Below are 19,801 nucleotides of genomic sequence, written 5' to 3'. Positions count from 1 at the left end.
GGTACCTAGATAGGGAGAGAACCAACATAGTGCAGCCAACAGGCAACTCAACACCCAAGCGCAGGGCGCAATATACAACACCCCAAAACAGGACGTAGGGTATTACGCTACTCTAGCGGCCCGAACGTGTCTAAATTTGTATCCTGTGTCCTTGCGTTCACCTTCAAGTTCCGGATCCGGCGATCCCTCACCAAATAATCACCTACCTTAGGATATCCCTAGGTAGGCTGACGGTGAAAACACCGACAGCCGCCGTGGTATGAGGTGGCCAGCAGATTTGCTTCACCAAAGAGACCTGTATGTTGAGGCATTGGGCGATCCCGTAGAGCGGAGGTGCGAGGTGATCCTTCGATGGCTGCTAGAGGCCACATGTGGCATTCTGCTTTCCTCGACAATGCGACTGGGTTGCTTGGTGCCGCAGAATACATCATGAGCTCGGTGCACGCGGTTGGAAGTTGATGTCCAGAGGCAGTTGTTCTTATGTTGGTTCAATGGCTTGCAGCAACCTACGGCGGCTAGCCCCACTTCGCGGGTGTTAGTCCAGTGTAGGCCAACTTCGTGAGGAGGCGCAGACGGACCTGATGGCATGACAACTATACGGCTTTGCAGCGGACCAGGTTGGCTAACCCTGCTAGCAGTGGCTAGCTCAGCGTGGGACATTGCCGGTAACGATGACACTGGCGATGACAATGGGTTTCCTCTGAAGGCTTTGTGTCGAGGCGACGGTGCTGCTGTTGGTACACGAGCGGGGTCGTGGAGTGTCCGGTGGTGTCGCTACCTCCACCCGACCAACCTGAGTGTACGAGGCGTGTTGAGTTCGGTGTGTGTTTTGATGACTCAATCCAACCTACCGGGTAGTTGTTTTTTTAGTTTTCTCTTCTTTAGCTGGTTATATCCTTCCACGGATATAGTTTTATATTTTTCTGTTATATTAATAAAAACGCACCGTTCATCGAAAGAAAAAAAATCCAAAACAAACAGGAAAGGGAAGATCGCGTTGCCAAAAACATGCGTAGAGATACAAGTTTCGATATTTTTTCCACCGGATCGACCCGTAATTGACTCGTTTGAACGATACGGATGGATTTATTATGAATATAAGAATGCAAAAACTAAAACAACAATCAGAACAATTCATACCACCACTTCCATCCGGATACGGTGGAGCCCACGCCAGCTGATCAACACATGGCCCAGCTGCTAGCGAGTGGCAGCAAATTCAACTATACTAGCAGTAGTAGCACTGCTCGTTCGCCAGTCCCACCCACCAGTTCACGCCAGGAGCAAATGCGCGAGCCACTGCCGCCGCCAGGCTGGTCCCACCACATTCTCTGCTCCCGCACGGATAACCAGCCCGGATCGCTGACACGCGGGCCTCAAGCTATCGCTTCAGGCCTTCAGCGAAAACGGCGACGCGTGGTGGGTGGGCTGGTGATCGGAAAGATACGCAGGAAATGAGGTGAAACCGGCCAGGAAAAATACCCTATCTTCCGCTGTCCTTCTGCGGCGCGTGAGGACTGAGGTGGCGTCGCCGCGAACTCGTTGCTCGGTGCTCGGCGTCCGCCCCGGCCCCCGGCGTCATATAAGTTCGGCCGCGCGGTTCGCTCCAAAAAGGTCCACACCTCACCCACGCCGGTCTGAGCCGTGCCCCCCTTCCTCGCCTCCCTCCACCCCCCTTCCGGCATTTCGCGCTCCCGCGAGAGATCGAGGACGAAGCCGGAGACGGGATGGTTCCCGGCGGGCGCCGGCGAGGGCCCGCCGCCCTCGCCGCGGCGGCGATCGCTCTGATGCAGGTGAGTCCCGCGCACATGATTCTCGACGCGGTGCTGTACTGGCGCGTGGGTGTCGTCGGGTCGCGCCGTGGCGGCGGCGGCCGCTCTGAAGGGCCGGGGGGTTTTGTGGTGGGGTTCCGGTCATGCTCGGGGGTTTGGAGCCCGCGTAGCCGTCTCTGGGGTTGCTAATTGCATTCCTTCCTATTTTTGCGTGGCTGCATGGAGGAGCTGCAATTTTAGTAGGAGCAGTTCGTGGCGGCTGTCGTTTTCTAGTTATTAGCGCGAAATTTAACGCCGCTTTTGGATTTTACCATGGCTTCGTCGTTTGTGCGAATTCCCATTGGGCGCTGCTGTTAAGAGGGTTGGAAGCATGTTTGAGATTGGAATGTCTTTTTACACGTGTGAGTCTGACCAACTTTCAGTACCAGTTACTGTCTTACTGACATGTATGCGGGTCTCGGATTGGGGGATCGACACAGTGTGGTTTTGCCTTCGTTGCCGTTGTCTTTATTTTTCTCAGTTGACAGCCCATTTAGTTCGATTTTAGTTGACCCCGAGGCAGTTTAATTCGATATATTTTAGTTTAGTTTTGGGTTTCACCGTATTCCAGTTTCAAGCTATCCAGAGGTTGCTAGGTTATGTTTTCTACTGTCTCGGTGATGTCTGCATTACCCTTTCAATTTTAGCTACTGAAAAGAGAGTTCTAGATTTTAAATTATGGTCATACTAACCCCTGAGGATTTGAAGCCATAACAGTATCATTTCCCATAGTTCAATTAGATGTCACGCAGAGAGCTGAATGTGTCATTCGGGTTTCAAGTATTTTCCTGCAAAGACCGCTATTATTTGCCTATTTATAGGGGTGACAGAAGATGATTACGCAATTCATAGGGGTAAACTATGTCGATAGCTAAGATAATACTTGTTATTTTTGTATTTATATATGCATATGGAGCTAAAACAACATTTAGGTGGTGTTTGGATCCCGGGACTAATTTTTAGTCCGGGTCACATCGGATATTTGGATACCAATTAAGGGCATTAAATATGAGCTACCTGTAAAGCCAATTGTATAAATGGAGACTAATTCACGAGACGAATCTATTAAGCCTAATTAATACATCATTAGCACATGTTTACTATAGCACAACATTGTCAAATCATGGACTAATTAGGCTTAATGGATTTGTCTCACGAACTAGCCTCCATTTATGCAATGGGTTTTGTAATTAACTTATACTTAATACTCCTAATTAGTGTCCAAATATTCGATGTGATGGGACTAAAGTTTAGTTCGCATGAACCAAACAGGCAATTAATTTGGACCATGTATAGTGTGCAATGGGCTATCATATGGATAAAGTACATTATACAGTCATGTTCTATGGTTGTACTTCACTGAGATTCAGGTGTTGTCTAAATAACATCTAACTCTTTTTTACTGTAATGCAGATCAGTTTTCTAGTGTTTCCAATCAGCGCACAGGAATCCAATAGCTCAAGGTAATTTGTCAGAGTGATCTGCATTTTACTGAGTGCACATTGGTTAGACAGTCTAATATATGCTCGGTTGACTCTAGAATATGCTACTGCACTTGACATGCTTAAACTTGATCTTCCATATATGTGGAGCCCTTGGTGCTTATCTATCTTGCCATTTTGCATCTATAGGGTTGTACCTGCAGAAGGTTACTGCTCCATGTATGGTATTTGTGGGCAACGAAGTGATGGGAAGGTCTTAAACTGTGCAAATGCAACCAAAGCTGTTAAGGTGACAATATATCCATACGATCCTTAGACCTTGGTCCGAATATAACATAGCCAGAGAAGCATTGCCTTTATCTATGCAATTTTTTTAAGATTATTTAAATGTGCTGTTTACCAACTGCTGTTGCTTTTCAGCCAGACACATTGTTTTCTTCAAGGGTCCAAAGTTTGTGCCCAACAATCACTGGAAACGTCTGTTGTACTGTAGATCAGTTTGACACATTACACCAACAAGTCCAACAGGTAAATGCCCTGATTGCTGAAGAAGTACCTGGATTATGCTTATGTCCTGGCAAGCTAACCTGAACCTGCTGAATATTTTGTTAATGGCAAGTTGCCTTGGTTATAGCGTGAGGTTCATGTTTGCTTCATACATTATCCCTGCTTTGCTTGGTTGCTCCTATTGCGCTGATGCACACCTGAGGTTGATCATGAATAAATATAAAAAAGCCTTTGGGATGGAATGACTAACTTGTATCCACCAGCAAGTAGAACCTCTGTCAACAAATACCTTTGTCTAATTATTGATCATTTGTTTGTTTTTGGTCGTTGTCATATTATTCCTTCTGTCCTAATAAGCAGTGCTGCAATTGATCAGTTGCATGTTCGGCACATTGTTATCTATTAAAAGTGAATTGGTCATCTATTGTTCCATTCCAGTGTAACCCGCAAGTCTACCATTCTATTATAGCAATCCAAATACATTCTAAGGTGTTATCATGAGCTAAACAACTCGATTATGTTTTGCACGCCAATTGATCTAGTGTCTCCTTTACGATCTTTACTCTGGATCTATGTTCAATATAAAACTTCACTCCATGGCTACTTGTAACTTCATCGTTTTGCAGGCTGTTCCATTTCTTGTTGGATGCCCAGCATGCTTGAGGAATTTCTTGAATCTCTTCTGTGAGATGTCTTGTTCTCCGAACCAAAGCCTCTTCATTAATGTGACTTCAGTAAAGCAGGTCTTTCTTTTCTGAATTCATCTACTTCATCACCATAAAATATATCCTGTGAGATCTGACCAGCCCTTTTTCATATGGTTTTATGCAGCCATATGTTATTTATTTTCTTAAACTGTAGTGCACTATGAAAACATGTTTGTAAATAATTCATATGCTTATTCAATTTTTACAAACACACTTTTGTCTGTATTTTGCAGATTAATAGCACTGCGACTGTTGATGGCATAGATTACTATGTAACTACTAACTATGGTGAAGATCTGTATAACTCATGTAAGGATGTTAAGTTTGGAACCCTGAACACGCGTGCAATGGATTTTCTTGGCGGTGGTGCTAAAACCTACAAAGGTAAAACGGAAACCTTTTTCTGCTGTCGGTAACATGTTCAATGGCAACTATGGTTCCTGCATCCCATCTTGATGTGCATCTGGGTTCATGTTCCTAGTTGATGTTTCTTGTCCTTTAAGTGCCAGGTTGGATAGTAGACTATATTTTTGAATTCAGGGTTACATTGTCTCGTTTGTAATCACTTTTGACTGACTCATGTATAATTCTTGGCTTCTACACTTGTGATTGAAGAGTGGTTGGCATTTCTTGGGCGACAAGCGAAACCTAATGAGCCTGGGTCACCTTACTTGATAACATACCGATCAGACTCTAGCGATTCATCTGGTGTGAAGCCTCTAAATTCTACAATTTATTCTTGTGGAGACCCATCTTTGGGTTGTTCGTGCGGTGATTGCCCTTCTTCCTCTGTTTGCACGGGCTCCTTGCTGCCTCAGCTTAACACTGAAACCTCCTGTTCAGTTAAAATGGGTTCTTTAAAGGTAGGCACTATCCTATTACCTGAATGCACGATCAAATTTCAGAAGGAGTGGGTCTAGTATACCAAGCTTTATATTTATTGTACTACATCTGTTCTTAAATTAATGATGTTTAGGACAAGCTAATTAATTTAAAAATGGACTAATTAGCTTTTCCTAAACATCATATATTTAAGATCGGAGGGAGTAACAATATACAAATGCTGTAACTTTAAATGCATTACAAAATGGAACATGTCATGAGGTGTCATAGGTGAACACTATATTAGATGTGGATAACATACTCCATGTGTATGCATACATGCTCAGATCATGTACTTATTTGCTATACAACGAAATGTAACTGTGGAAAACAAATAATTTCGGTAAAGTTTTTATGAAATATGTATCACCTAAGGCGCTACAGGACTTTGCAAACATTCTAAATTAAAACATCAATTGCTGTTGAGATTTCATGGGTTCAAATTTTTGGCGATTTAACAATCTTTTGGATATCTTCTTAGTTGTGTGGTGTGCCCCTTAATTTATGTTCCTTTCTATATGTACAGGCCAAATGCTTGGACTTCTCACTGGTGGTTGTCTACCTTGCGTTATTATGCGCTGTTCTGCTGTGGGGTTTGTTATACAGAACACGAGGAAGAACTGCCTTCCCCTTGAAAACAAAACCATTGAGGAATTCAGATGATAAGTCAGACTCAAACAAAAATGGCAAGAGCCCTCATAACTCAGTTCAGGTTCTTTTCTGCCAAATTATTTTTCATGTCCAAAGCTGCTTGCTTAACTAGAATATTTATTTGTCTGTTTTCTTAATGTGCTTGTCTTGAGCATCGATTTGGATTTTTAGTTCCTTCTAGCATGTTTCTCTAGTCTTTTTTTTATGGAGAAAATGCTGGCACAATTATAGTAGCTTCTTTTATTAGGTACCACTTCAGTTCTTACTTGTTCCCAAGTTCATGGTTATTTTTTTGGTGGATTTATCTTGGTATCAGGTGTCTGAAGCTGCATCCTCTACTGTCAAACCATCCCATCCTTCTATTGTTCAAACTTACATGTCAATTTTCTTTAGGTCGGATTCCTTCTTTAATTGTGCCCAAACAATTATTATTTGAAGTGTTTAGGCCTATCCTAATTTTTTAAAAGTATTGCAGGAAGCATGGAATATTTGTTGCTAGACACCCTCTTCTTGTGTTATGTGTATCATTGCTTATCCCTGTTCTCTTATGTATTGGTCTCCTTCGCTTCAAGGTTGAAACCCGACCAGAAAAGGTACTTAATTTATTCCAATCATTATTGATTTCACTATTGTTTCTCGTAGCAAGACCTATAGTTGCTGAAATGCTCAGAATCCAACGCTGGGATTTGATATTTATTACTTAAGTTTCTGTTTCTGTATTTGATATTTATTACTTATCCATTGAGTGCAAGTACTGCACATGTCTGTTGATTGTTACCGCTCACAAATTTGATCGTCTGAATCATACACATTTGTAAATATTTGTGCTGGGGTTTAACATGCTTAATATTGTAACTCCGATGATGTAATGCGTAAGCATACACAGAAATATTGTAAACTTCCTGTATGATTTGATCAAGCTGTCATGAATTTAATCCTTCTCTTTTGTCAGCTTTGGGTTAGCCCTGGAAGTCGAACCGCTGGTGAGAAGAACTATTTTGACAGCCATCTCACACCATTTTATAGGATTGAGCAGGTATTTTCAACTCTTGCAACCTCATTTTTGTCCAATAAAGTGAACGTCTGTTACAAATTGTTTTTGCCGAATTCCTGCCATATAGAACAGTTCTTTTTCTGCGATTGTCTTGACTCTTGATGTCTTATCTCTGGCTTATTTGTCCAATTGTCCTGTTTTCCATTTGAAGATGAATATTCTGAAAAGTCAATTATGTAGTCAATTGTCGTTCTTATTGCAGCTTGTGTTAGCCACTTCTGCATCTGGTGGGTCTGCAGCTCCTTCAATAGTAAATGATAACAATATGAAATTACTATTCCAGATTCAGAAAAAGGTAGGAAATTTGCATGATAACGTGAATTTTGGGACTGCATCTGCCATATGGTTCTAATGTTTCTTCTAATTGTGAAGGTTGACGATCTACGTGCAAATTATTCTGGGTCAACAGTAGCCCTTGCTGACATTTGCTTAAAGCCACTCAGTACAGACTGTGCTACTCAAAGTGTTTTGCAGGTGATGATTCTACAGTACCTACAGTATAGTTTCTGTATTGAAACTAACTTGGTTTCTCAAGAATATACAAATGTTTTATATTCCATCTTGTGTTTAATATGGTTTATACAAACCACTATAGAAGTGATAGTTTCAATGCTCAATGCTGCAGTATTTCCAGCTGGATCCTAAAAAATATGATGATTCGGGAATAGACCATGCTAAATTTTGTTTTCAGGTAAATCTCTACTGTTGAAGTATCTTATCAATCCATGTTTTCAGATAGTTTTTTAGCAACTTCACCAAAATTGGAGATTGAGTTGAATTTGATTGTTCTACTTAGCAGAGCATGTATTCTATAATGTATGACAATGTTTTGCTTGTTACTAAAGTTGTACTGTTCTCAAAGGCACATGCAGTACATCACATTGAATACTGACTATCAGGATACTTATTGGGTTTTTGAGCTGGTTATCATGGTGGTGTCTAAATACTTATCTTGTATATTGCAGCATTACACTTCTGAAGAGACATGCTTGAGCACTTTTCAGTCACCTATTGATCCTAGTACAATTTTAGGTGGTTTTCCAGGAAACAATTTTACCGAGGTAACGTTTTATTACACTTTTGTACTAAAAGAAACATATTACGTCTTCTGATATCCCACTCCTTATCAACTTGCTGTTGCTGGGCAGGCTTCTGCATTTGTAATAACGTATCCTGTGAACAACAAGGTTGAGACAACAGGACAAGAGAATGGGAAGGCCGTGGCTTGGGAAAGGGCATTTATTAGTCTTGTGAAGGTTAGCCATGCTAATTCAATTTCTCTTGTTGCATGTGTTCAGCAAACGACCCTTCCTTTGATAGAAGTTTAATCTAATTGTACCTGTTCTATACAAGTCAATACTTCTGCATTTATTCTTTAAGCAGTTCCTGTGGCATATTTTCACACTTCCCCACTCCCTCTGCGTTAAAGAATAAACCTCCTTTGTGGGCTAGTAAACTATTGAAAGTTTCATATTCCTTTCAAGCAACCATAAAGAACATTTGAGTACACATGGTTCTACGTCCTCATAAGATGCAGCAATGCGAAAGAACTTGGATAAGGTGATGTAAGAGTATCCAACTTATCTTACGGCATTATTTGGGAACACAACATTTTTTTCTGCTGTTCTGTTTCTCCTTCCTTGATATAGCGCCAAACACAGTTCTCATATTCCATCTGCATTGGTCGAAGCTTGTTAAATTTGGGTGGGGTATTTGAGGATATGCCAGTAAAGTTGAGTTAGGATATGCCATTCCTTGGTCGTTGCCTTACTTACATGTGGGTCCTGGTCTACATGTCATTAAGATATCGATCAGTATGTTCTGAAATTCAACTTATGTGGCATATCCTCAAATTGCAATGTTAAATGCCTGACTGCTAGTGTCATTTGTATGCAGAATGATTTTTAGCTTAATGCATTTGTATTTTTTCTTTTTTCTGTTTCTTACCTTCAGTGTTTTATATCTTCTGATTTATTCATTGCAAGAAATTGCTTATTCTTCATTTTTTATATTTTACTTTGAATAGTGCGTACAATGAGCTAGAAAACCTAAATCTTTTTTTTTCCCAGGAGGAAATACTTCCAATGGTATTAGCACAGAACTTGACATTGTCCTTTTCATCTGAGAGCTCTATCCAAGATGAATTAAACAGAGAGAGTACAGCCGATGCAATTACCATAGTGGTAAATATCTTGTATATGCAAAACCCTTTAATATTGTCTAAGACAGTGCAGTTTCAACTGTATGCTTATTTGTTTCCTTCTATTGAAATCAGATTAGCTATATTGTGATGTTTGCATATATATCATTCACACTTGGAGACCGTCCTTCTCGTTGGCTGTCACTATTTGTTTCATCAAAGGTATGAGTACAATAAAATGATTGCTCAGCTCTTTGCCATGCTTGGTTGTCATTTTCCTCATGCTTCTTGTAAGAGAAAATATAGAAGATAGAACTATACAAGATGGAGATCTATTCTCATGTGCATGTGACATTGACCTTGCAGCTAGTATCTTGATTCCAGTACCTGATACAAATGAAGCTGACCGCATTTTATTTGGTTCTATGCTCTAGTTAAAATAGTTGTACAAGTGAAAAGTATCATATGTTACTGACCCGATACAACTATGCGCTTTAGATTCATTAGACTATTTAGTAGATTTACCAGAACTATGACAAGCAACCAAATTTTATTTGCTCAAACAATAAATGGCCACCTTCACAAAACTGTTAAATTGCATGGAACCATTGCAAGCAGTTATTTCTTTAATTGCACAAAAATTACAACTGAAAATTTCTGACAAGAGGCAATCTGTGTTTTGATTTCTCATGTAATAGTATAATCTCGAGTTTCATTTTGAAGAGCTGATTTATTTGTCAGATACCAATTTGCTTGACCATGAAAAATGTGTCTTGCACTTGGTGCATTTGGCTTTGACAAACATTTGACATGATAAACTTCAGGTACTGCTTGGCTTGTCTGGGGTTGTCCTGGTGATGCTTTCAGTTTTAGGATCAATGGGATTCTTTAGTGCTATTGGAATGAAGTCCACCCTTATTATTATGGAAGTGATTCCTTTTCTTGTGCTGGCTGTAAGTCTTCTCTACAATATCAGATTGACTTTCTGTTCTTGAATGAATATGATGTTTTTTCTTATGTGTCTTTGATTTTCTGTTAACAAAAAACTATTTTCCCTATAGCAGTTTCATGTACAATATTTTACTGTCGCTAGTAGAATTTTGTTTACCATGAGCTACCTCTGCTTAAAATTGGATTTCCATGAACTATATAAGATATTGATTGATGCTGTATGCATCTGCTGAAGGAACGTGTCTCCACGAAAATTTCCGAATCAGAACAATGTTTGTGTCTGATGTTTCTCTTTGGCCTTGTAGATCTTTATCCTTTTAATTCTGCCCTTGTTCGTGCCATACATATTATCCTCGTATTATTATTATTATTATTATTGATGCTGTGATACATGATGCCTATTTTCCTGAGAGGGGTTGGTAGTTGATTGATGCCTTTAACTGGTCTCTAATTTGTTCAAGAAGTAGGTGCTCATGTGACAAGTAGATAGACAGAAGGATCTACATAGTTTGCAGGATGGCTAATAGGAAGATGCTAGATTCTCAGCTCCTATGAAGAAACTGTCAGTTGTGCTAGATTTTTCAATTACCACAAAGAAACTGACAGATGTGCTTGTGGCTAGGTCGGTGTCGACAACATGTGTATCCTTGTGCATGCTGTCAAACGCCAACCAGATCAGTCAAACTTGGAAGAGAGGATAAGTGATGCACTGGTGGAAGTTGGACCATCCATTACATTAGCCAGTTTTGCTGAAGTACTAGCTTTTGCTGTTAGTGCAATCAACCCAATGCCTGCGACCAGAGTGTTTTCCATGTTTGCTGGTTAGTTTCTCTACATTGTCTGGATTGTATCCCTACTTGCCACTTTGGGAGTTTCCAACCTACTTTGTTTTGTGCAGCACTGGCGGTCTTTATGGATTTCATTCTCCAAGTGACAGCCTTTGTAGCCCTTATTGTATTTGACTTTAGGAGGGCACAGGATGGCAGGATTGATTGTGTCCCTTGTGCGAGGATCCTGTCAAGTCCAACTACTGGTGATGGTAAGTAGTAAACTAGGAACTTGCATTTGCTTTGCTAATACCTGCTGTATTAATGTGAAGCCATTTTGGCTCTTCTCTAACTGCCCTTTTTTTCTTACTGCCTTGCAAACTTAAGGTGGCGATGGGCAGAAGCTCCACTTACTTGCTAGATATATGAGGGTAAACGTTAAGTCTTTTTGGCAGTGTTTATACTTTCAATTTCAGCCATGTTTGTCAGATTTTCCTGTTCTTTTAACAGACTTGTAATTACCTTTTCTTTTCTACATGTAGGATATTCATGGACCAATTCTAAGTTACCGGGCAGTGAAGTTTGTTGTAATCGCTGTGTTTGTAGGATTGGCATTTGCAAGCATAGTAAGTTTTCTTCTATTTGCCTTGCATGCATCATGGTTGTTGTTATTCTTGTTCTTATTGCATCTACCATGAGATTAATAGCTGGCCAATACATCAGTGCAGCTTCATAATAGCTGGTGTACTTAATTGCTTTGAATTAAGTTTTCTTATGGGAGTGAGATCAACTACTAAAAGAAATCCATCTGTAGTTCCTAGAAATCCTGTAGACCATCAAGATGGAATGTGTTATGCACTTGTTAGTCTATTTTCATGTTACAAGGCCAGTCATTCAGCAATGCAAGTTTTGACGAAAGGATTGATGTCACCTATGTTGCAATTTGTTGGCTTGAATGTGATGCAAGTGGACTTCAGTTGCATGAGTGAGCTTTTCATGGGCTCATCATATGTGCTTTTTTGCTGTAGAGAATCAAAAGGCTATGAAGAGGATCAGGGCACTAATGATTGGGTCGTTTTCCTTTCTTTTTTTTTAAAAAATCCTACAATCACATTGGGAGGAACCTCTGACAGTGTCTTTTGTCTAGGCATTATTATTTGCAGCTGAGCATCGTGATCATTTCTCCTCATCTTAGAGCAAACACATTTTTTCTGCATTTCTCGAAAAGAACCTGTTATCCTATGACTCACTGTAATGTGTCCTCTGTTCTAATTAGGCGTTGTCTACTAGACTGCAACCAGGACTGGAGCAGAAAATTGTTCTGCCACGAAATTCCTATTTACAGGTTTTCTACCACAGGAGCCTTTATATCACTTCAGCACCTTCTTTTTTTCCCCTTTAGGATCACGTTAATTGTAGTATTTCCAGGGTTATTTTGATGACCTTGCGAAGTACATGAAAGTTGGTCCACCATTATACTTTGTTGTGAAGAACTTCAATTACAGGTATTTATATGTAAAAGTAGCGCTCACAAATACATACATACATACATACATACATACATACATACACACACATATATATATATATATATATATATATATATATATATATATATATAACATGTAATAGTGGCTCCCAAATTGTAGTATTGTCTAGTTATCATAGTTATCACTCTTCCATGTTCCTTAATTCTTGAAATATGGTCGATTTCCTATGGCAAATACATCGCATGATATATGCTTCTTTTTCTGGAGAAAAACAGCATGCTGAATAAACCTATTTCGATTATTCCTGATATGAGAACAATAACTAAAACAGTAAATCCTTTTGTTCCTGATATGCAAGAAGTTAAAAATAAAGTAAGTTTCTCATGTTGCTGGATCAGTTATTACTGTTGCCTTCTGAGATGGGTGATTTAGTTGAGCTCTTCTGAATTGCATGCTCAACATAGATAGAAGCTTGATTTATTTATATTGTTTTCCAGCTCTGCATCGGTGCATACGAATCAGATATGTTCAATCAACCAGTGTAATTCAAATTCTCTTTTGAATGAGGTACATTGTCGTTCCTGTGTTTTAATAAGGCTCTGATTCAGAATATATTCAGTAAAGAAAAAAAATCTTAGCACAATATATATCAGAGGTGAGCTTGTTTTAGTATAAGCTAACCTGTTTGCACTCCATTTAACATAATTGTTGCAATCGTGCAGATAGCAAGACAATCATTATCCCCTGAGACTAGTTACATTGCTAAACCTGCTGCTTCCTGGCTTGATGACTTCCTAATTTGGATGTCACCTGAAGCATTTGGATGCTGTAGGAAATTTGTGAATGGAAGTTACTGCCCTCCAGATGATCAGGTTATACACTTTTTTCCTTGCTTGGCTTAATATATTTGTATTGGTTTGATCAAAACAGAAGACTTCTTATCTGAACCAGTGGAACTTTCCCTCACTATGAGAAATAAATAAAAGGAGAAGTACTAAAAAGAAAACAGTAACTTGTCACTCCACGGAATAAAAGGCACCTTCCTTGCCTCATCACTGCAGGATACCTGTGGATCATTGCAAAAGAACTAGCATACCATGGATACTGAAGTAGCAACAATTGCTATACTAGGATAAGCTTTTTTTAATGCACATTTCTCATCTCATGGATTGTAAGTAACATTCAAGCCTGTACTTTACAGCCTCCCTGCTGCCAACTTGATCAGGATTCAGGCACTTGCAGCGCAAGTGCAACATGCAATAACTGTACAACGGTAATACCTGTAATCTCTGTACCTTTAACCTTACCAATCAATTCCAGATGGTTGTTTTCTGTACTATTCTGTCCTATAATATAATGGATAAATACTTGAATTGTATGGTCCAACCACAATCCACACACTACTATATATCGCAAGTAGAAGTGAAATGTTTCTGATCTGCCTTATGCTTTTGTCTCAGTGCTTCCTACACTCAGAATTGGATAACGGACGTCCATCCACAACCCAATTCAAAGATAAACTTCCATGGTTTCTTGATGCGCTTCCATCAAGTGATTGTTCTAAAGGGGGGAAAGGAGCTTATTCAACAAGTTTGGACCTCAGTGGTGTGTGTAGTATGTTATTATTATTTTTTTTGAAAACGCAGGAGAGCTGCGCTTCACGTGTAGTATGTTATGATTGTGTATCTTATTGTTATGCTGTCTTTTAGGCTATGAAATCATGTGTAATGTATAGATTTCTACTAAGCAGATTGTGAACTGGCGTACTTGACAAGCCTTTTCCTTTTTCAGGTTATGAAAGTGGCATTATACAAGCATCGGCATTCCGAACATACCATACTCCCCTTAATAAGCAGGTAGTAAACTAGCATGGAATCTATTATGATTATCGCCATCTTTCCTTTTTAACATTACTAAAAATCAGTGTTTTCTGTTGTTTTCTTCTAGACTGACTATGTTAACTCAATGAGAGCTGCCCGGGACTTCAGTTCTAAAATGTCTGAAGATTTACAGGTACCTCAGCTGCAACAGTTTTTTAGACTAGGGCTATATCAATGAAAAGTATAAAAAGTACATCCATCAAATATAACAAGTATGGATACTGACTACAAGTTAGAACGCCCCACCTAGCCAACCCGACCATAAAACCCAGGTGTTATAGTGGGAGGGGTGGGGGCCTTTATCCTTGGTCCAACATTCCCCCTACGGCGTGCGAGCCCGGCGTAGCCCGCAGCAGGTCTCAGCACACGAGACGCAGGGGAAATCGCGCAGCGGAAATGCGTGGCCGGGAGGGATCGAACCCAGGACCTCGGCTCTGGTACCAAGTTAGAACGCCCCACCTAGCCAACCCGACCATAAAACCCAGGTGTTATAGTGGGAGGGGTGGGGGCCTTTATCCTTGGTCCAACACTACATACTATAACTAAGAACCGTTCGTTCTCTTGATATACTTTCACCTGCTACATACTCGAGGAAAATATATTATGCACTTCTCCCTTTTTTCTCTCGATCATAGGAGAGAACCCCCAGTCATTTTTTAGAATTTTGGTAGACAAGTACCAAACCATGGCTGGCCAAGAAACTTGCTGAAACCAGTTTCTCAAGGAGGTAAAAATTAATGAACCCTGGGTGTCCATACCCTCAACTGAAGGCACTAACCAACGAAGCTACTGCATGGTTCTTGATTATGCATTTCTCCTCTCTCCGCAATTGTAACACACACACACAAAAAAGGGACTTTCGTTTGTGAAAATGTTAATATGATGGTAATGTGCCATTATATTGTGATACTTTGGCCTTTTGCCGATAGCACATTACACCTAGAATTTTCTTTTTTGCTTTAGTAGTTGTGATATGTTTGGAGAGGAAAGTTTATTGTGCATGCTTTATCTTTTCAACGGAGGTGCATGGAATAATAATTGTTCGATATTTCGCTGGTCGGAGAATTTTCTAGGTTGTACTTCCTAACAAGCCTCTGATATATCTTATTTATGCAGATGGAAATTTTCCCATATTCTGTGTTCTATATATTTTTTGAGCAATACCTGGGTGTGTGGAAGACAGCTATCATGAACATATGTGTTTGCCTCGGTTAGTAACTAAATCCATTATTTGGTGTTATTACTTAGTGCTTTCTTATGACATATTTGTCACAGAGGTCTCCCTTTCTGTGCACGAAATTTTCATTCAGTATAACTCTTGATACCAAAGAGAACTCCTAATGTATTCAATTAGTATCCTAATATAACTAAAAAGCAGTGTGTTCTTGCTAGACTGTCATGATTATTTACTCCTGGACTTAGTTCATCGGATTGCACCGAAGATACAATGTTTGTTGAGTGCCAGTTGATATGAACTGGTTTTATCATTCATTGAAGTGGCATTAGTAGACTGAATTTCCAATGAATTGATTGTTATGTGTTAGTGTGTTATTTATAGGGTATTTGTGGAACTTACAGCTAATTTGCTTGAAACTGGTCACTGGTGAGTTCCCAGCTTTGATGGACCTAGGAGAGGTCCCAGTCAATTTATGAACAGTTTCACAATGTTCTGGCTTAAGAGGTCCCAACCACCTAGGCTTCTCGCTGAACTTTTATCATTAGTTTATTCTTACCGATGAGTGCTATATTTTCTTCCCCAAGCTACATTCATGGTTCCGCTCCATTTACTGCCAAGATGGAAACAACATCAACACTATGAAAAGGGGGAATTTCTTTATGCCACATGGCTTTTTACTTCATAGGTTTTCTTAGTTTGGAATTAACTGCTAGACAGAATTATGATGAAATAGTAAGATATTTATTGCATTTAATCTGACTGTTCTCTTTGTTATGCATACAGGTACCGTATTTGTTGTGTGCTTCATAGTCACCAGCAGGTCAGCGAGGCTTTCATAATCCTAGTGCCAACTATTTTTTTTCTCGAACGACACAGGAGAACTGCGTGCCAACTATTTTCAGTTGATACTCAATTCAATAGATCCTTATATTCATTATCTTCTACTAATTTCAGTTTATGGGCTTCAGCGATCATTTTAATTGTGCTGGCCATGATAGTCTTGGATTTGATGGTATGTTTGACCCTCAGAATGAATACTTCTTGAATTTAAATACATTTGAAAATTCTTTAGATTAATTAACTGCCCCTAATGAATATATAATGTACATACAAGATTTGAAGTACAAGCTGTTAAAATGAAGTGGGCTTGTCGGCTCATGGTGTGATTTTGTGTGATAGCTGAAACTAAGCAAGTTATATGATTCATTTACTACTGGTGAAGCCTGTGCGATATGTTATCTATGCTATGATGTGGAATAATTATGCTAAAGTATAATACAAAAGCAAACTTTTATAAATGAATCTAAAAAGGGATTCCCTTTATAATCACCTGCCACTATTGGCATGTACCGGACTCCTAGGTGTTTGTATATGTAAACATTACTCTATGATGTTCCAGGAGCCAATTCTAATTAAATCTGTTCTGGCGCTGTTGAATTATTGTTGGTACTAATTTTTCTTTTCCTTTTTTTCTCTGAATTTGTTGGCAGGGGGTGATGGCCATGCTTGGTATTCAGCTCAATGCAATTTCTGTTGTAAACCTTGTTATGTCAATAGGAATTGCTGTTGAGTTCTGTGTTCATATCACGCATGCCTTTATGGTAGGTGCATTGTACATTTGGAAATACCAGTTCCAAATCTTACTTTACTGATTTTATATTTTATGTGATTATTGGAAAGTAATAACTGTATATGCTTTACTATTCTTGAAGAAAGTATTCTTGCTATGCTTGTAAAAGGTTAGGCATGAAGACGGGCCACACTTTTCAGGCCACTTCTACAGAACTTTGCACACATTTGCACTGATCATGAAAACCTGGCTGTAGGATTTAGAACCATATGCAACAGCTATCTGGTAATACAGTTTTGGACTTTAGTGCAGAAGTATTTTGATTGGATATACTCGTGTACAGTCTGCATAAGTTCTCGAACACGCAGGAGAGCTTAAGTTCTTGTAGCAAGGAGAAGGCTAACACTAATGCCGTACAACCCTTTCAAATAGAACCACACAGATATTTCTGATATAAACATGCTTCTAAAAATATATTTGACTTAAATGCTTGTGTTGGCTGTTCTTTTCCACAGCCCACACCATGACTTAATACTAGATTCCTCTTATTGTTTTATAGATTGGCAATGGGGACAGAGAAACTCGTGCAAGGCAGGCTCTTTCCACAATGGGTGCTTCTGTATTCAGGTTAGAGATTGCATTCTCCCAAAAAATATTGTGGCAAGCCTGAGGAAATAGAAACAGGAAGATATAAGCTTCGATCATTCAAAGTTGAATTGGTTATATCGTATGCCTTATTGATTGAATTTATGCATTATGTGTGCATAGGCCAGTGTTCTGTATAGCATCTGCTAGATGTTTAAAGTTACCGTGCATTTCTGCAAGAATTTTTCAATCTTACAAAAAAAAAGACTTACCACTCGTGTCAACTGGATTTACTCGCTATATTTACACATCAGAGCATTATTTATTATCTTGCTCTGACATACCTTTTGCCTTTTCAGTGGAATCACCTTGACCAAACTCGTGGGAGTTATTGTCCTGCGTTTTGCAAAATCTGAAGTTTTTGTGGTACGTGCTTCTGAATCCACATTTAACCCAAAGTTCCTGTTACATCTTACCTTGAAGTACCCCTTTCTTATACCCATATGAATATAGGTCTATTACTTCCAAATGTACTTGGCACTTGTCCTCATCGGATTCCTGCATGGGCTTATCTTCCTACCGGTTAGCATCTAAATCATCTGCCAGCTCTTATTGTTTCCACACAATCCCATAAAAAGCTTTCACCAATAAATTGCTAAATCTTTCAGGTCGTTTTGAGTTTATGCGGCCCTCCTCCAAAATCAGCGAAGCCAATTGAACAAAGTCAACCAGCTTCAGCTTCAACCGAGCAGACTTGACGGGATTTTATTCGAGTTAACGGTGACATACTCAAAAATTAAAATAGGCCAGTTTGGGACACACTTTTGTGCGTCCATGTACATATCGATCTCTCCCGGTGCAGAAGTCACATTGTGTTGTACAGCATTTGTTGAAGGTGAAAGCAGTGTATTTTTAGGGTGGTGAAAGCAGTGTTATAGATCCATAGAAAAAGACTGTACATGTCCATCTCCTATTGTTTGCTTATAACTAGGCTAGTTGGTGCTTACATATGGCGGAAAAGGAAACCAAGAGGCGTATTGGGTCTAGATTATGCGGTATAGCTAGTTTGCTGCAGTCTGCTAGCGGTTTGTATCTGTTTCACTCGAGAGTACAGAACTACAGATGCTTGAGTGCCGATGTTTTGGTATCGTTATGTTGTAGCATTGAGCTTGATTGGATTCATTCCGTATGTTTGCAAGGATGTCTTTTAGGCATGCAAGAGGTGATTTTATTTTAAACCTGCATGTACGATGAATCACATGGAATAAGTGTCTGGTGTTTTTTGCTTTTGTCCCCAAACACGCGGTAGCTGGAATGCTGGATAGTGCACAATCAATCGAATTTGTTTATTGGTGGAGCTTTCTAGTCATTTTTTTTCTCTTTCTGTCGACACTCGTGATGTAATTTGTTTAGTACTAGGCGGTGGGTTTGGTAGGATTTTCTGAATCCAAGAGTTCAACACCTGGTGGAATCGGTGGATTTCACGTGACTTTCACGGTCCCTTCTCTGAACCCCAGCCGTTGGCATCCACATGCTCCGGCGCTCTGCGCCTCTGCCACAATTACCAGTGGCAAAAGCCTCTCAAGATTGCTGCTGATGGTGGATCAACGGCTTCTTTGCTGCACTGCCCGTCCGCACGACCGCACCCTCCAAATCTATGACAATGCGTGGCTCTGGTGAATTCAAACCCTTTTGTCAGGGCACAATAGAAGGCCTTAGAGAGATGGAAGCATGAGGAGGGCTGAGGCAAACTAGATGCAACTGCGGCCGCGTTCTCCAGCGAGTTATAATATGTAAATCATGCCAAGTGGTTGGCGATGTCTTGCTAAACTGGATGTTGAACTGAAAATCTAATGACTTGACTAAAATCCACTGTTATACAAGTATTTATTTGCAGTTGACAGTGCTAGCATTTCCGGAATAAGCCGAAAGCCTCTGACCATCCTGCCATCCTGCTGTACGGGTGTCAGATACATGCGCCCGCTCGCCTAGGCTAAATCCCTAGAACAAGGTAACAAGGTTTCAAATCAACCAGCCTATCTGCCCATGGCTGTTGCCTGCATGCACAGGACGACAAGCGGTCAAACTCGACAGTGACAGCGCAGCAAGCGTCTGCCTGCCAACTAATTTAATGACAGATCCGAAAGTCGTGCGGTCTTACCCTTACTACAGTATTGCTACTCGGCT

At 40.0% G+C, this 19,801-nt stretch overlaps 1 protein-coding gene across 3 annotated transcripts; it reads left to right on the top strand.

The window, feature by feature from the left end:
* The first annotated feature begins 1,467 nt into the window (after window positions 1–1,467).
* On the top strand, window positions 1,468–18,852 carry LOC112899488 (NPC intracellular cholesterol transporter 1-like). Of its 3 annotated transcripts, none has more exons than XM_025967982.1 (39): window positions 1,468–1,793; window positions 3,225–3,274; window positions 3,443–3,542; window positions 3,674–3,781; window positions 4,387–4,503; window positions 4,701–4,851; window positions 5,083–5,330; window positions 5,876–6,061; window positions 6,248–6,393; window positions 6,476–6,593; window positions 6,953–7,036; window positions 7,257–7,349; window positions 7,427–7,528; window positions 7,680–7,745; window positions 8,020–8,115; window positions 8,203–8,310; window positions 9,124–9,237; window positions 9,330–9,416; window positions 10,019–10,147; window positions 10,768–10,966; window positions 11,044–11,184; window positions 11,300–11,343; window positions 11,455–11,538; window positions 12,189–12,257; window positions 12,341–12,417; window positions 12,900–12,969; window positions 13,125–13,274; window positions 13,604–13,675; window positions 13,863–14,007; window positions 14,194–14,258; window positions 14,350–14,415; window positions 15,399–15,492; window positions 16,243–16,279; window positions 16,414–16,471; window positions 16,950–17,060; window positions 17,589–17,656; window positions 17,974–18,040; window positions 18,128–18,196; window positions 18,283–18,852. In XM_025967982.1, exons 1-39 carry the CDS (start codon window positions 1,728–1,730, stop codon window positions 18,370–18,372), a joined length of 3,945 nt encoding a protein of 1,314 aa, XP_025823767.1. In that variant the 5' UTR covers window positions 1,468–1,727; the 3' UTR covers window positions 18,373–18,852. The 3 variants fall into 3 exon arrangements, with proteins under 3 accessions (XP_025823767.1, XP_025823768.1, XP_025823769.1); XM_025967983.1 differs by having other exon boundaries at window positions 1,470–1,793; window positions 6,317–6,393; XM_025967984.1 differs by lacking the exons at window positions 1,468–1,793; window positions 3,225–3,274 and having other exon boundaries at window positions 3,445–3,542; window positions 3,678–3,781.
* The last annotated feature ends 949 nt before the right edge of the window (window positions 18,853–19,801 follow it).

Source organism: Panicum hallii, chromosome 7 (genome assembly GCF_002211085.1).
Source record: "Panicum hallii strain FIL2 chromosome 7, PHallii_v3.1, whole genome shotgun sequence".
In the NCBI taxonomy this organism is placed as follows: domain Eukaryota; kingdom Viridiplantae; phylum Streptophyta; class Magnoliopsida; order Poales; family Poaceae; genus Panicum; species Panicum hallii.
The sequence above is the reverse complement of the archived record's forward strand: the minus strand, read 5'-3'. Positions and strand labels throughout refer to the sequence as shown.

What these genes read in the sequence shown, in the direction of transcription:
- LOC112899488 (XM_025967982.1), top strand. Translation starts at nt 1,728, where the DNA reads ATGGTTCCCGGCGGGCGCCGGCGAGGGCCCGCCGCCCTCGCCGCGGCG. An exon ending in ATATCACGCATGCCTTTATG is followed by an intron (nt 17,061 to 17,588) that starts GTAGGTGCATTG and finishes ATTGTTTTATAG; the next exon opens with ATTGGCAATGGGGACAGAGA. An exon ending in ATGGGCTTATCTTCCTACCG is followed by an intron (nt 18,197 to 18,282) that starts GTTAGCATCTAA and finishes TAAATCTTTCAG; the next exon opens with GTCGTTTTGAGTTTATGCGG.